Below are 17,458 nucleotides of genomic sequence, written 5' to 3'. Positions count from 1 at the left end.
AGAAAGAACTCCTCCCCCTCAGTGTGTGCAAATAGCTGTGCAAGTGTTTGTGAAAATCTTAAATGTCTGGTAATCAGAGAACACGCCTTGCTCTTCACATCTCAGAAAATCCCAACAGTGTCTGCATTTAGTAAGTCTCAACTCCTATTTTGAGTCTGAATTTAACCAAAGTTTTTGTTCCTGGTCTATTGCTCCACCTTTGGTAGTCTGTTCTTTCTTTCAACTAGCATATGTATTTGTTATATTATGCCACTGTCAGGGACCCTAAAAATAGTCATATCCTTTTACCAACTGGTGGGCAGTACAGCCATCATTCCTACTTTCTTTAATCATGTTCAAGTTTTATATACTATGATGCACTTCACAGGACTTTCAGGAAATGCTGAGAAATGTTCTCTTCAGAGATAAAAATAATGGCAGCGAGTCATTTCCTTTGTTGCTCTTTGAATTCCATATAAAGTGATCAGCTTAGCATACCTTGCTGGGGTTGGTAAGTGTATCTGTTCACCATGGGTCCACACTGGTGACATTAGTCACTGTGAATTGCTCAAGTGTTGAGATCAAGTACGCAGTCACTGAGTTCATCTGTCAAAAAAGTGATCAGAGTCATATAAAAGTAAAATAAAAAGACTCTATGGCTCCCACGGACACCAAGTTACTTCCATGGAATCAACAGCATCAATATTTGAATGGTCACATATTGTGACACAGAACTCTTACAATGCCTGAAGGCAAGCAATATGGCATTATAAGTTATTTAATGTTGCCCTATAATTGATCATTGCTTTCCTGTTAGTGAGAGATTTTTTTCCCTTCTTTTACCAGGAGTCTTTACCACTTCAACTTTTCAACATGTTTGATATTTTCACAGAACTTTCAGTTTGTGTGAAACCTGACTTTTTTTGGAAACTGACTTTGAAAAAACTTTCAAATGTTTTCCTGTCTGGCACTCACGTAGACAGAGGGCAGTGAAGGAGCTACAGCGGTATTTGGGAGGTAAGTGCCTCTTTAAGAACAACCTTCTCTGTTTCTGGAGAATTATGTCTAGGGCTGTGTTCTCATAAGGAGCAAAGATTCTGGATGGAGATTTTCTGAATTTTGGGAACAAAGCCACTGTGTTTGAATCTAACTGAGAACTGTTTAGTTTGTCAACTGCAGAGAAAAACTTTGCTGAAATCCGTTGAGTTGTCATGACAGACAGGGCCATATGGAAAGTGCTGGAAAAATTCCTCCTTAGACTATAGTGGCTTTGATGGACAGAAACTCTGTGTTCTCAGCTCCAGAATATTCACAGTGCATGACACTGTCTCTAGGGTATACTGTCCAAGGCACGGTCAGCCTCAAAGAAGAATTAAAATGGGACACTGAAAATACTCTGCTGGCCTGAAGGAGCCAGTGAGACTTCATTTCAGTTTATTTATAGAAACATGTTCCTTCATCCCTGAACACATAATATGTGCACAGGCTGATTACATGAACAAAACTCAGAACAGTTACACGGCTGCATTGTGGCCATGTGGCTGAAATTGCCGTGCCAATCAATTGCACCCTTCTAATTGATTATCTGGATGTCCTGTAGAGGATGTGGACATGGAAATCAAAGATATTATATAGCATGACGTTGAAAGTCTGTGCTCTGGATCCAGATTGCCTGGGTTTGAGTTTTGCACCTTAATTTCTTAAGGTTTAATTGCCTCCAGTTTTCCTTCTATGAAACCTGTATAATAGTTACTTCTCATGGGACTGACATGAGGGCTAAGTAAATAAATCTATACACATTAAAAATTACTGCAAATAGCTTCTGGCTCATAGTGAGCACCAATAAGTCAAAATGCAGTAACCATTATTCAAAAACCAAGATGTTGTGCCAATAAACATGATCCTCCATAGCAATAACAAAAAGTGGACTGCAAATTTAGCAAATTCTCTGTTATTCCATCTTGTTTTATTTCTTTCCTCTCTGCATTTCTTTTCCCTGTCCTTTTTTTTCTCTTCACATAGAGCTTTATTGTCTCATCATAATTCCCACTATTACCAGTTACTCCTTCAGTTGTATTTGTAATGGTGAAGCATGGGCAGAAAGGGGCTGCCACAGCAGAAGGGCAGACCTGTCAGGATCTCAAGAATGCCAAGGTGGATGCCTCTGCTGCCCCGTGCTCCCACACCATACCTACCCACAGGCCTGTTCCAAGGAAGAAGCATATTCCTGCGTGGGGGTGGCATGCCATTGGAAGAGGATGCTTGGTGGTGTTATTTTTGCTTCCTACACATGTTGGTGTCTAAAATAGGGCTTTATTCAATTGGTGTAAATGACACATAGACTATGTATAGTGGTAGCATTGGGCCTGTGAGTTGATGGGGACCAGATCACATCAAAGCCCACAGCACAGTGTCTCGCTGGTTGTGCCTGAGCAATCTGCTCGGAGGGTGGCCAGTACAGCGCCCCCATCTCACAGCTCCCCATCTTGGGTCACCTGCCAAATGTGCTTGCACAACCATGGGATTGTGGATGCACCTTGGAACCAGTGACCTGGCATGTTGGCTTCATTTCTCTGGGGCATGCCAGCGGGTCATATTTCCTCTCTAGACCGCCCTCCAAGTTGCACTGTACTCATGAAGGGTAAGCCTGTTCCTTGTTCTTTCATGCTTGGGGACCGAGTGCTCCAAGAGCCTGGACCTCAGCCAGCGTAACTGAATCTTTTAGCTGCAGCTCAGGCTATATTTAAGTGAGGGTATATTGTCTTGCTGCAGTTTGCCTTGTTTAGGAAACTTGCTGAGTTTAACTGGATTTTTTGCAGGATTTTGAAGTGGTGTTGGTTCTAACTCCATTTAGTGATTATAATTAAATGTCTATTGAAAGTATGATCCATGAGGTTTTGAAAGATGGACCTTTTGTACTTGGAGCCAATCCAGAAAGGATCGTAGGAGAGATTTTTGCCTTGTTTGAGATGAATAGGTTGTGTTTCATAAAGTGTCACTTTGGGGAAAAGAGGGACAGAATATTTTGTGCCTTTGAGAAATTTGAGTGTCAGAATTCATCTGATTTGGCGCAGACTTTTTTCTGAGGCAAATATAAAGCTGCCATATGCAAAAGGGAAATTTTGACATAAATCCAGAGTGTCCCGTGGATTTAAAAATGCATCGGGAAAAGTGAATTTTATTTAACAATAGGGGGAAGAAGCCATTTCATCAAACAGGCAGGAGACAGAGACAGAGAGAGACAGAGAGAGAGGTCTCTGAGATGGATGAGGGAGAACATTTGGTGAGCTTGAAATGAGAACAGACACTCCTCCGCTGCCGACTTTGACTTTTTCATCCTTTTAGAGCCTTTTCTCTCTGCCCTCAAGTGTGGTTGCGGTGGGACCAGGGAATGGACACTAAAAATATTTCTGGAATGACGTGACCCTCTCTCGCCCCATTCAGGGAAGGGCCGTGGCTTCCCGAGCGGCAACACATGCTTTCCTTTCATTTCTGGAAGTCCCGGGGTCTACCCGCAGATGCTGCTCCTTCCGTGACCGATGGCATTCAGACTCTCAGCTGCCCACAGTGCCAGGCAAACAACTGGACAGGCCGGCTTAGCAGCCGGAGGCTGGCCACAGTCTCAGCCAGAGCAGCAGCCCCCCAGCCCCAGACCACCTGTGCTGCCCTGCCCGCACGCCGGCCCGGCTGCCTCAGGCTTGCCAGGGCCCCGCCACAGGGGCTGAGCCACAAGCGGCGGCTGGTGGTGGCTGCAGTGGCCTCAGTGCCGGCGTCTTTGGGGCCAATCCAGGCACGTGGGACCCTGTTCCAGGCCACTCTGAGGCCCATCCAGGAGCCGAGAGGGACCCAGGACAGCCCCAGGGCTCACCGTTGCCTTTTGCTGTCGCTGACGATGGAAGCTGCCACTCCCGAATCGGATCCACAGGCTGGACCAGTGGACGTAGGGGACAACAGCGTGAGCAGTGCCCAAGACGGCCAGCAGCAGCAGCAGCTGCTGCTGCCTGTGCTTCCCAAGCCGCCGACCTCCTCGCAGCGAGAGACGAAGTATGTGGAGATGTGTGCCTCAGCAGCCCCGAGGGACAGTCCCCACACTGTGACACTTACCCTGGAGCCCTGTCCTGGAGACCAGTGGGCCCCTAAGAGCCCTAAGGAGACGGTCCAAGAAGAACCCATCAGCCGCGCGCAGAGCCAGATGCCAGCTCCCGGGAAGACTCCTGCTGCGTCCGCACCCACCAGCACCCGGTTATCTCGCACCGCCACCGTGGAGGAAGACAGTTTCTCCTCCTCTGGACCCTCCTCCCCCGTGGACACCGCTCAGGAAGACAGCCTTTCCCAAACCGTAGAGTCTGCCGCATCCCTGGGGGCTCCGGCCACCTCCTCTTCGTCCTTAGGCTTTGAGAGCGAGGACAATGAGATCCAGCCTTTGTTGGAGGAAGGGGCAAGACCAGCGAAAGGAGAGGCCGGCAAGGGAGGGGCGGACCACGACCCAGAGTGCAGGGACATCATTGCCAAGGCCCAAGGCAGCGGCAGGGACGCCCCCAAAAGTGAAGAGGCTCACTACATCACCACCCACGAGATCCAGCTGAGCGAGGTGGAGCAGGACATGGATTTCGACGTGGGTCTGGCCTCGCGCTGGGATTTTGAAGACAACAACGTCATCTACTCGTTCGTGGACTACGCTTCGTTTGGTGGCAGTGACGAGACCCCAGGGGACGTCACCACCCCCACCGAAGAGGACGACGACAACAGCTGCTACCTCAGTACCACTCCCAGCACCAATGCCACCCGTACACCCAGCCCCACCAGCAGCGACCTGGCCCGCCCTAGCGCCGGCAGCAGCAGTCGCGCCACCAGCAGCACGGAAGTGGGCAGCGGCCCCTCTGATGGTGACCCTACTCCCCCACCCACTGGCCCTGGCACCATCACCCTGCCTGAGTCCTTGCCGGGGCCCTGCGAGGCAGCTTCAGGGGCAGTAGCTTTAGCCACTGCTGCCGCCGCAAGCAGCTGTGGGAGTACAGCAAGCCAGATCCTCCTATCAATCAAACAGACTTCCCGGGCTATAAATGAGCCTAGCAACGTGCGTGCAAAGCAAAACATTATTTACGCTGCCAAGCATGAAGGCGACATGAGCCTCAGCGTCTCTACAGCTGCTGAACACAATTCAAGTTCCCTGAAGCAAAATCCGGCTGCCGCCGTGGCTCAGGACCATGCAAAGAAATTCATTGCCGTACCGGCTCGCCTGCAAACCAGGTGCGGGGCCATCCGGGCGAAGGAGCTGGTGGACTACTCCAGCGGGGCCTCCAGCGCCGTGAGCGAGCTGGACGATGCCGACAAAGAGGTGCGTAGCCTGACCTCCCGGGCCTTCCGCAGTCTTGCCTACCCCTACTTCGAGGCTCTCAACATCAGCTCCCGGGAGTCCTCTGCCACGCTCTCTGAAGTGGGCTTTGGGCGCTGGTCCACCTTCTTAGATCTAAAATGTGGAGGTGTTGGCGCCAGGGTGGAACAGAGTCTGCTGCGGAGCAGCGCAGCCTCGGTGGCTGCAGGGCTGAGGAAGGGAGCTGGAGGTGGTGGCGCCAGGACCAATGCAGACCAGCTCTACATCCAGTCCAAGAAGTCCCAGACCAAGGCCTTGGAGTTTGTGGTCAGCAAGGTCGAAGGGGAGATCAAACATGTGGAGACGCCCCTGTGTTTCCAGAAGCAGGTGCAGACTGGCTCCCGAGTCGTCACCCTGCTGGAGCCCCTGAGCCTACGCAGTGAGAGCAAAGCCAGCTCAGCTGCTGGGCCCTCCAAGGCCCCCAAAGGCTCAGCCGGCACGGCTCCTGGTTCAGTGTACACGGACGACGGCTCCGAGACCTCAGAGAGCAGCAAGCCTGTCCCCCGGGCCGAGGGTGCCCAGAAGAAGTCCAAGTTTGCGTCCAGTCTACTCAAAAATGTCATTTCCAAGAAGATGCAGCGGGAACACGAGTTCAAGATGGAGAGGGGAGAGGTCACTGACACCTCCCACCACCATCACCACCTGGCCGGCACCTGCAAGGACACTGAGGGGCCTCCTGGCACCGAGAAGCCGCGGGACAGGAGCCTGCAGAGGCAGAGTTCCCGCCACTCCGAGGCCGGCTCTGAGTGCACCGTGGTCAGTGTTTCTGATGCAGGTGCTGAGGGTTCAGTGGCCGGCTCCAAATCCCCGGTCTTCAAAGCCAGCACTCCTCGGGAGAGCACCGCGGCCTCCGGCCGTAATTTCAACGACACACATACAGAGGAAGTGTGCGAAATTAAAAAGAGTGCCTCTGAGACAGTCAAGGGCATCTTTCTGCGCAGCCAGAACAGCGCCTTCCGGTCGTGGAAGGAGAAGGAGATGGAGAAGCGTGAAGAGAAAGCCCCCATCGGAAAGCTGAAGCTTCCCAAGGGGGGAGACTGGAGGGCTGACCTCGGGGAGATCTCGGCTAGCAAGTCCACCATCATGTCCCGACTCTTCGTCCCCAACATTCAGCAGATGCCTAAGGACAAGCTGCCCGGGAAGCAGGCCACTAAGTATCCTGCAGCCCAGGCCACCTCCACCGCAGTCATCAGGCCCAAGGCTCCGGAAATCAAGATCCGGCTGGGGAGTGTGCAGCAGCCGAGCTCCGACTTCAACATTGCCAAGCTGCTCACGCCCAAGCTGGCCGGGGGCAGCACCTCCAACCTCTTTAAGACCAAGGAGGACAGCAACAGCAGGGCACAGCAGAAACTCTTCCGTGGGGACAACCTTGAAAAGGTGCCCCAGTTCCAGGTCAGAGACGTCCGAGACAAGTCCAAGGCCCAAGGACCCCTTCATCAGGTGAGGGATGTCAGAAAGCTCATTAAAGGGTCGGGGGACAGCAGCGACAAAGGCAGCGTAACCCCAGAGCAGGGGCTGACCGGGTCCAAGCCCAGGCAGTTGGCTGCTGCCGCCGCTGCGTCTGGGTCCCTGTCTCCCATGGTCATTACTTGCCAGGCCCTGGTGAACCAGCGGGAAGACAGCACGGACCGAGAGTCCAGGGAGGGCGTGGGCAAAGGGGGCAGCAGCAGGGTCTTGGATTCCTCTTCCTCTCCAGAAGGGACAGTCTTGGTTCACAGGGCATCTGGCAGGCTGCCTGTGGCCACCATCGCGCCCAACAAGCCCGAGCAGGGCTCCTACCTGCCTGTGCTCAAGATTGTCTCCAAGGCTTCTGCCCAGAAGACACCCGAGAAACCCAAGGATGAGGAGGTCAAGGAGGAAGGCAAAGGCGCCCCACCAGCCCGGAACGCCCTGGAGAAGCTGACTGCCGCCGTGAGGTCCATGGAAGAGCTGTACAGCTTCAACAGGAATGAGTGGAAGCGCAAAAGCGACCCTCTGCCCATGCTGACCGACAGCCACGTGCTATCGTTGATAGCCAGCGAGGAGAGGGAGAGCGGCCTGGGTGCTGAAGGGGACCCTGACAAGCTAGCCAAACGGCTCGTGGAGGTGGAAGAACGCGGCGCGGGTGCCAAAGGCGCCGTGGTGATGCGCGGAGCGCCCCTTGAACGCCTGCAGCGCCGAAATTCCAACCCCAGCGCTGACAGCGTGTCTGCCCGCGCCGCCGCCTTTGAGAGCCTGGCCGCTGGACGCGAGAGGCCGCGGTCTCTCTACATCCCACCCGTCCACAAGGATGTGGAGAGAAGCCACCCTATGCAGGCTCTCCCGCCGCATCCCAGTAACCGCAACGTGCTCACCGTGAGTGCGGGCAATGCCCAGAAAACCGGGGGTGTGGCCGGCAAGTTTCCACTAGGGCCTTCTCCAGAGAGCCCCTCCACAGCCAAGGGCGTCAGATCACAGGGACTCCGGTCACTCAAGATCTCTCCGGCCACGCGGGCACCTCCGGACGAGGTGACCAACAGGAAAGGTGGCATGGGAGTGGAGAAGAGCAGTAGTGATGGTGAGAACTACCTGACTCAGCCACTGAAGGCAGGTCCACCAGCTGCCGCTGTGGCCACCGCTGCCTCTGGGGGACTTCCTGGCAGGCCTGGGGCTGCTGGCAGCGAGGCGCCATCCACCTCCTCAGCTGCCACTCTCTGCAGCTTACCTCCACTCAGCGCCCGCAGTCAGGTCCCCAGCAGCCCCAAAGGCTCTCAGGTCAGTGGAACCAGCCGGCCTGCTTGGAGAACCAAGCCTGATAGTTCCCGGGAGACGGTGGCTGCTACTGCTGCTGCCTCCGCTGCTGCTGCTGCTGCTGCTGCTGCTGGGCCACGAAGCCCCGAGCATCCCCCTACTGCTATATACCACCAGCCATCACTGCCCTTCACCTTGCAGGGAGCCCAGCCTCAAGTCCTCTGCTTCTCCCCACCCGGCATGCCTGCCCCAACTCCTGCAGGCCCAGCTGCCGTCACCGCAGACCCCTTCCAGCAGCCGCAGCCCCAGCAGACACAGAGGAAGATGCTCCTGGATGTGACAACTGGCCAATACTATCTGGTGGACACCCCGGTACAACCCATGACCAGGAGACTGTTCGACCCTGAGACGGGTCAGTATGTGGACGTGCCCATGACCTCTCAGCAGCAGGCTGTGGCTCCTGTGTCTCTCCCCGTGCCTCCCCTGGCCTTGAGTCCTGGGGCCTATGGACCTACCTACATGATCTACCCCGGTTTTCTGCCCACTGTGCTTCCCCCCAATGCCCTGCAGCCCACAGCCATTGCTCACTCACCAGGGGGCAGTGAGCTGTCCCCCGTGGTGGCAGAAGCCCCTGGCAAAGAGGCAGCTGCTGCTTTCACCGAAGTGCCCTACTTCATGGCCTCCAGCCAGTCCCCAGCCTCCCCCTCCTCCTCAGCCACAGCAGCCACATCCCAGCTCGTGGGAGCCAAGGGCTTTGCCCAGCTGCACGGCAAGCCTGTCATCAGCATCACGTCACAGCCCCTGGGGCCCAGGATCATTGCCCCCCCTTCCTTTGACGGCACTACCATGAGCTTTGTGGTGGAGCACAGATGACAGATGGCCGTCGTCAGGGATCAGGATGCAGACGTTACTGGTGAGTAGATTGCGCTCTGGTGCAGGTAGAACAGAGAGCAGTGTTGTCTCTGTGTGGAGTGGGCCATGCCCTATGGGAGCGCGGGCTTTGGAAAGAGGAGAACAGAACCCCAGCTGCATTGAGAACCAATTGATGTTCTCCCCAGGCCCTTTCCTTTCCCACTCCTCAGACCCCAGTCATGATTTCTTCTCCTTTGACCCTTTCGAATTGCCTTAGTGTTTTTTCTCAGGGAGAGTAGGTGAGACAATGAATTTGCCAGCTGTCCCTTCAGCTCTCTTTTGGTAAGGTTTGGCCAAAGCAGGGAAGACATGAAAACCTGGCTTGGATTTTGTGGAGTGAGCCTCATTTTTGGTTCCTGACAGTCCAGGTGGCCAAAGACACCAACCATCCCAGGAAATCCTTAGGAACATGTTCATATGTAAGCTCCTCAGAAGGAAAGGAAATCGAAGAATGATAACCCCTGGTGGGGAGCTTTTCCACCATCTGTAAACTCACCTCTTTCTCCTCCTCTCGCACACCTTCCTCTTGACATTTCTTGCTCAAAGTTGCTGTAATTTTCAAGTTCTAACTTTTCAGTTTTTACATGCGCAGAATAGTCTCTCTCAGAATGGAACTGAGATCTTTATCGTGCACATATGCACACACACACACTCACATGCACACAGCTGGACTCGCAGGAGCAAGAAGATGCTGGACTTGAAGTCGTGCCTGCATGCAGCTGCTATATTTGATCCAGTCCTGGAATCTGTTATGCTGCACCCCTCACCAATCCCCAGAAAGCACTCATTTTCCTATCTGCCTGTCTCCTTTCAAAAGAGTCTACATTTTCTCAGAGTAAAGGAAATTGGAGAGAACAGACTCCTGACTTGGAGGTTTAGCCACATCCACAGACAGGAACCTTGCTGTTAATACAGTCCATGAAACTTGATAGCAAGCCTATGAGCCAGAGTAAAGACACCTTCAGATGGGGGTACAGAGCGGTCAGTGCTGTAGGAGTGATCCACCCCCCCCCCCACACACACACTTATACTCTTTCTTCAGATGCGGAAAGTTGAGATCATAAATCCTTTCACTCCCTGGTAAGACCATATACACTGAGTCAAACAAGGAGATGGAGAGAAACAAGCCATGCGTGTGCTACTATAACAGGAATAAGTAATTTCTTTTATCTGAAATGAAACAGAAGAACATTATTGCTTCATACAGTAAAAAGCTTTAAATTAAGGAGTAGGATTGCTGGATTGTAGTTGCACAGGTCCTTGCTGACTGTGGGATTTTGGGCATGAGAAATACTTTGGCATTTGTGTGTCACCTCTAGGGGAGCTGATATCTATCCCTCCATGTGGATCTGAAATTCGGTTGATAGAGCAATGTATTACAAGCTATTATTCTCTGATCTTTAGGAATTCAGGTTTGAAAGCAAAAGCCTGGTTTTAGCTGCAATCTAGACAAAAATGCTTCGGGGCATTTCTCTTCCAAATACCTGCAACAAGCCTGGTGTGATGAACACAGAACATGGGAGGAACTAAGTCAAATCATGCATTCTTTGTTTGGCTTGGAAGATAAAGGAAAAATTCAATATGCATGTGGAGGCGGCTCAGAATTACAGATGTAGTTTTGCAGGAGAAGAGTCTTCTATGGGCAAAAGCATTTTAATCTCCTGGACAGGTGGCGTGTTTACCTAGGGCTATTTTCGATCAACTAATCCTTGAGGCCTTTGTGGGGCTACGAGGTGCGATAGGAAGGGGTGGGAGCGAGAGCAGAGGCGGGAGGATTGTGCAGGCACACACTCACACAGTGCCTTCTGGGCAGCTGCCCTTGGCCTTTCTCCTGTTTGCTGAGTCTGGAGAGATTAGGCTTGGAGTTGTTTCCATGAACACAGAGAAAAAGCACAGATTCAGGATTCAAGACTTGAACACTCCCTTTCTGAAAGCACAGCTGTTTATTTAGTAAACAACCCTCAAGCTAGAATGGCAAAAGCTGGTGTCTTGATTCTTAATCTAAGAAGAGCAGTCAGGAATCCAAGGCTGGCTTTTTATAGGAAGGTAAACACCTGATTAGCCAGACTTAGATAATGGATCAAAATTCTTCAAAACTCAAGTTCTTGAATGTTCTAATGCCACTTCTCACAAAAAAAATGACAGATACATTAAAAAAAAAAAAGAAAGAAAGAAAGAAAAGGAAGTACACAGTTCTTTGCCTTGTGTAACAAACTTTTATTGACACCATCCAGATATTTCCAGAGCCAGGCCCCCAGAGAATGAGAGAGCCAGGACTTTGGAGCTGGGTTTTCCCTCCAGTGCCATATCAGGCTCCCTGCAGACTGCTCTTGGTGGTCCTAGTGGAATACACAGAACAAAGGAAGGGTAGCAGAGGTGAAAGCAGAAAGTACATCCAAGATCTACTCCCTAGTGGTGTCTGGGTATGAATCATATATACTTCCACTTACCTCTCCCTAGACATTTGTAAAACGATTTTTTGGACACAATGTGCTGATTTTCCCAATCATTCAACAGATGTGAATGACATGCCCCCCTGTGCCATTCACTGTGCACTCACCCATGTACTATAAGTGCACGTGTGAGCTGGTGGAGTTTTCAAGTCAGGAGTGTACACTCCAACAGAAAGGAACAGACCTCTGCACACGACCACAAAGAAGGATTCCAGAACTGTCAGAACCTTTAAGGTTCTTTCCAGTTCAAATAATAAAGTATTTTGTCATCTGTTTCTAGCGGCACCTTAAAACAAGGAACCTTTTTCTTGCCCCTGTAATCAGGATTCCAGGACTCCTTGAATATTGCAATACCACAATCTATCTAAAAATACTTACCTCTTTTATTAGTTAATCTTGTTACTTGTTATTACTGCTATTTTCTTGCTGTTTAGTCAGGCCGTTACACCATGTGATGAGTAGGCAAGGCTGTTCTGTGACTGGCACCTGGTGGCCCCAGGCCAGCTAACCACACCATTGACACATTTGTATCACACCAGAGATCCGGGCACTTCACTTGTGTGCCTTCACCACTTCCCCTGCTGTTGTTCTGCTTTGTGGTTGGTTTGTTTATTTTTGGTTTTGGAAGTCCCTGCTTCACAGGCTCTGTGATGCCTTTTTGGTGATACTTGGCTCCAATTTTTGTTTATTGGAGACGTGTGGTTATATTTTTCGTTCCTTGACACAGCCACCTTCAGCTCTTCTGTACGCTCACCTAAATGCCACATTTTGTTTTAAATTTTTAATTGAGACTTGACAGTAAACACCAGTTACAGGAGCATAAGGGTCAAGTAAATATGCAACACTCACCAAAGATCCATCATTCAGCGCCAATCCCAAGAGAGATGTAACTGTTTTTATTTCCTAGGGATGTCTTTTTTTTTGCCTGCAGTCTTCATTTTTGAATGTGCTTCATGTTGTTCCTGAAGTTTTGGTCTTTCACCTCTGCTCACTTCCTCAGAGCTGTTTTTTTCCCCTCTGAACAGAGCTCTCAGGTCAGCAGCTTCTCCTCGTGTTTTTTGGTAGTTCACTTTCACTGCTGACAGGGTGGCTTGGAGGACAAGGCTGGGCACCCTGAGGACCCTGAGGACCCTGCCCATCCCCTCCCCTGAAGGATCCTTGAAGCTGGGAGCAGCCCCTGCGAGTCAAGGTGCTGGTTGCCCTTGTCAGGCAGGCAGGCAGTGGTCAGCTAACTGGACTGCAGAAGGCAAACTGAGGGTTCTCAGTTCATTCCATAACTCCATTCAAGAACCCATTCATTATGCCTATCCCCTTCCCCACTTAGTGTGGCTTCCTCTCCCAAATTTTGCATATAGACGTCATTATTATTATCGCCTTTCCTTTTCTCCCTTTCACCTTTATGAAATTGTATCTTTCCTCTACCTTCCTCTTTCGTGCCTTTCTGCAAGGTGCCACTGCTTTTATACTTCTCCCTTACTCTCTCTAAATGTCAGTAAAATTGGAGAATAGTAGCTAATGTGTGTTCATCACTTGTTATAGTCCAAAACGTAGCAGTGCACCATTGGATTCTTTCAACAAGTGAAAGCTATTTTCAAACCTTACTTGATAAATGAAGGGCTTGTTTTAGATCAGCAGTTCCTGAGACTCGGGACCTTGCAGCTCCATTGCCATGCTCTTGTAGATGACCCCTGGTTGGCCCGTTTTGCTTACTCTCTACCCTCTGCTCAGAGCTCCCTGTCATGAATGGTGCCCCTTTTGTTATTTGCCTTTTAGGTATTTGTACCTGCCTTCTCCAATTTTTTTTTTCAGCTAATGCTTTTTGCCAGTTGGTAAAGGATTAAATATAGGAGATGAATGTTGACTGGAAACACTGCAGTTGGCTTTCCTGATGTCAGTTTCCTGCAAATAAACATAAAAGTCCTATCAAAGAGGAAAGAATCTCCTGGCCATTTCACTGCTGGGAACTGCTTGTCAGCCACTAGGCTAAAGTGTGTTATCTGGAGGAAAGCTAGGTGACTTCGACACTGATACTTCATAGTATGGACAAATGAATTGCCCTTTCTGAACCTCAACGTCATTTTCTGTAATATGGGATACTATTCAGAAAAATTGTGAAGCTTGAATTAAAAATCCGTTACAAAAGATGTACCCACAGTCCATGACATGTAACAGGTGTTCGGCCTCCCTAGGACCTCCTTACAACCCCATAATTCCTTTATTTCAACAGATCTTCCCATCAAAGCAGAAAAGCAGCCCTTATCCCAGCACCTCTTCAGGACAGCATCAGGGGTCTGTGGCCAGGATTGCTCTGTATGTCCCAGACTAAGGGCAATGGCTACTGCTCTACAGTGCCCTTTGAGCTGGCTCCCCCTCAGGGCAGGCCACTGGCTGTAGTCAGGGTACTCTATCATCCACCAAGACCTTCCAGAATGTTATACAACTCCTGGCGGAGCTTGCCAGCTGTGTGTGGTGATTTTCCTCTCTGTCTGGGCACAGGCCTGTGTGGAGCAAGGGAAAATCTGACCCAGCATCCCTGTTGAACTCTGTCATGTGTTGGCTTCTAAAATCCTGGGAAGTCACCCGGCCAACACGCCTTTCACCTTTAGTGACTTCTTGCTGATCTTATGAGACCTTGGATAGACTATGTTGGCAATTTCAATAATCTCATCATAAATAGGGATTTGAAGCAACTTTTTACTCCTTTTAAATAACATTTCTCTGAAGCTAATATAAGCAGAAGTAATATCCTATGAATTTACTATAAGGCAATATGTTGACTAGTAGTCTCCAAATAATGTCAAGATTGCCTCAATGAATTTCCCTTGGATTCCTCAGGCTGCCATCACTATCTGGTATGTGGCATTACAAACATTCCCTCTTCTCTCTCCTGTCTTTCTCTGTTTCTCTGCCCCTCTCTCCCTGCCTCCCTCCCTCCTTCTCCCTTCTCTCTCTGGATCCCTTATCTCTCCTGGGTGTCTTTTTACTTGGCTCTAGGCATCCTGGCAAAATTTGCTTTGTGCTGTGACTCAGACAAAGCTGTTAACTCCTTGGCTCTGCCTTTGAAATTAGTCTTCTTGCTCTTCTATTTTCTTTTCCTCCTCTTGTAATTTTACATTTTCTGTTCCTATGTACTTCTCTTTAGTTTCTAAGATAAGAACAGTTATATTTAGTAAATGGGAGGTCTCAAGTCATAAAACAGTCCTTTTCACTTTGAAGGTCATTTTTCAGTACAAAATATAAAATAATGAAACAAACATGCAATTAAATAAGAAAAGTATGAGTTGTAAATTCATAACTATTCTTATAAATTTCCTTTCTATTAAGTGTGTAGTTAGACAGTCTGTTTCTAGATAAAAGGATTAAAATATCCCTTGCCGTGCTACTCTGATTGCATATAATTGGTTAGATAACTGTTATTTGATACTTTTTGGAGGTTATTTTTCAAATGATAGAATCTCTTGAATTTCAAATGTTCTACTTTAGTTTTCAATATAAATTCTGTAACTGCTTTTAAGAACATTTTTATGTTATTGTTTTATCCCTTATATGAATAATTTTAATTAAACTAATCATTTAATGCCAAAGCCATTTTTGGGTAACTCATTAGATTTAATTCGGTTTTCAAAGAGAGATTCTACTTTGGGCATTTTCTTAAAATCAGCCATGATGTCTAGTAGGTTCAGAAATACATTTGCCAAGCAATATTTTAAAATGTGTATGGCATCATTATGAAAGTTGGAATTAGCCAAGGTAGTTAAATAGAATTTCTGTCATTTCTCTTGAAGCTTTAAGATTGACGGTTGTTTTCAGAGCTAACAATCTCTTCTTTGACTATGTTTTGTTATAGGAACAAGACAAATATGGACTATTCTTCTTTCAAGTTGCATTGTGTTAGCACTAAGAATTCATCAGAAAAACTTCTTCCACATGTGTTCTTTTTAGTTTTTGCTTCTTATAAACCAAGTGTGTAAGTTTCTGCATTTTTTGAACACACTTTTTTAAAGGTAATTTTTGTTATTTTAATTTTACTAAGGTGATTGAATGGTTGTGCTATTTCCTGTCCCCACCATGAAGTTTTGTTTTTATACTTTAATGTGGTAAATAATCTTTCTACTCACCTTCCTCCTTCATCCGTTCATGACTAATCAAGCACTCTTTTGACGATTTCCTTTGTTCAATCAAAGCCTATAACAGAAATGGATTGGTTGTGTTGCAAACCAAGTTAGAACATCAGTAATTTGTGTCACAGAGCTCCTTATCCGTTCTTAGAATACATGTAGGCTATTTGCACAGCCATAGCACATATTTAGATTTTACACACAATGGGCTTACACTTTTGAATCATACACCAGCCAAACATGGTCATTTTCTTGGTTGTACACTAGGTCTTCTATTATTGGGTTTGGAATTACGTCTAATTTGATTGTGAAAAACAGTTACTTTAGCCCTTTGCTTTGTTTTAATTTTCCCATTTTTAAATGCCATGACACTAATTGTTGCCTTAAAATAGAATGGCTTGGAATACCAGTGATGGCATAGTCTTATCTCTTACGGGTTGTCTGGAGCTAGAGGAGTAACTGTTGGTGTGGTAGAACAGAATAGGAACTGATGATTCAATGACTCTGATTCACTCCAGCCCTACACATCCCCAAGCAGGAACTTAGAGCTGTAGCACTTGCTCCTTATAATGCAGACTTTATAAGATCTCAAGAATCCATGGATCATCCACATTGCCTCAGCTATAACCTGACTCTGAAGGCTATTTGAGTGTATATCCATGATGAGTTTTGAAGAGTTGATTGTATTGCAAATACTTAGCTTATCATAATTCATAGGTGTCTTTTAAACTGATAAGAACATATGCTACATTTGATCTTAGCCAAAAAAGCTTTTAAAGAGGATCAGTTAGACCCTTCAAACAACAGTTCAATTTCACTTCCATGAAATTCAATCCACATAAAGCTTTCTTGAGCAAGGGAAAGGTCTGGATGATCATCTCTGGTAACAGTTTAGTCACTTGTTGAGCTGATGAAGAGTAAAACAAAGCTACAGTCTCTATGGGGTGGGAAGCATGAGTCGTGGTCTCTGTGGGTGGAAAAGTTGCCTCTAGACCATATTTTTATCCTAAAGGCTCTTTCCCAGGTACGTCAGTAAACTAACTCCCCAGCTTAACCTGGGGAGACAAATCTTACAGCATTAATGCTTCTTCATCGGTGCTAGCTCAATCCACTGAATATTGAAACAGGAAAGTTGAAGGTATTTCAAAGGTCTCAAACCTATACAACAAGCAACACTATGAAACTGCAAGCATTTGGACATGATTGATGAAACTCAGCTGTGGTTTAGGCAGATAGTACTTAAGCTATCTAAGATTGGTTTACAATCACAGCTGACTCTTAGGGATGTTCAGGAGCCATGCTAAAGAATCATTGCTTGTCAGACCCTCAAAAAGAGACACTCCTTCCCTAGAAATGTGGTAGAGTCGAAGGTCTGGGGGTCTGGAGACTATCTGTCACCAGTAGATCTAAGCCTTAAATTCTTATGATCAAGTTAACTACATGAAAAACTAGAAGAGAAAGGAGACATTTTCCTTTGTTGGCTCTATTCAACAGGCTGTATTCAACAGGCTGCTACCCTCTGGAAAGGAGCCAAGGATGTAATAAATGTCCGTGTGGTTACAAATGGAACTTCACAATCACATTGTGTAAATGCTATGCTGCCTGTTGATACTTTCATGATTGTTTAGTTTGTCAAACTGCATGAAGCTGCTAGGCTATTTACTACCTCAAGCTATTGGGAAAGAGCATTTTCATGGGTGTGAGGTAAACCTCCACCTCTATTTTTATTGTTCTGTCATTTCTTAAGGTTTCAAGGATATGTGAATCAATTAACTGCCCTTCATTTTTCAACCAAAGTGGAACACTACAAGAGGCCATAAAGCATTCTGACCCCTAGAACTATAATCCCAACCAAGTCCCTCTGGCTTCTGAACAGTCCTTCTATATTTTATGGATAGCAGGCATTTCCCAAG

The 17,458-nt window shown here is 48.1% G+C and overlaps 1 protein-coding gene across 1 annotated transcript; it reads left to right on the top strand.

The window, feature by feature from the left end:
- Nucleotides 1-3,454: 3,454 nt before the first annotated feature.
- On the top strand, nt 3,455-8,935 carry CUNH4orf54 (chromosome unknown C4orf54 homolog). Its single transcript, XM_040966892.1, has one exon. It carries the CDS (start codon nt 3,455-3,457, stop codon nt 8,933-8,935), a length of 5,481 nt encoding a protein of 1,826 aa, XP_040822826.1.
- Nucleotides 8,936-17,458: the final 8,523 nt, after the last annotated feature.

Source organism: Ochotona curzoniae, unplaced genomic scaffold (assembly GCF_017591425.1).
Source record: "Ochotona curzoniae isolate NIBS_2020 unplaced genomic scaffold, NIBS_Ocur_1.0 scaffold_4506, whole genome shotgun sequence".
Lineage (NCBI taxonomy): Eukaryota > Metazoa > Chordata > Mammalia > Lagomorpha > Ochotonidae > Ochotona > Ochotona curzoniae.
This window is presented reverse-complemented; position numbering and strand designations above follow the sequence as displayed.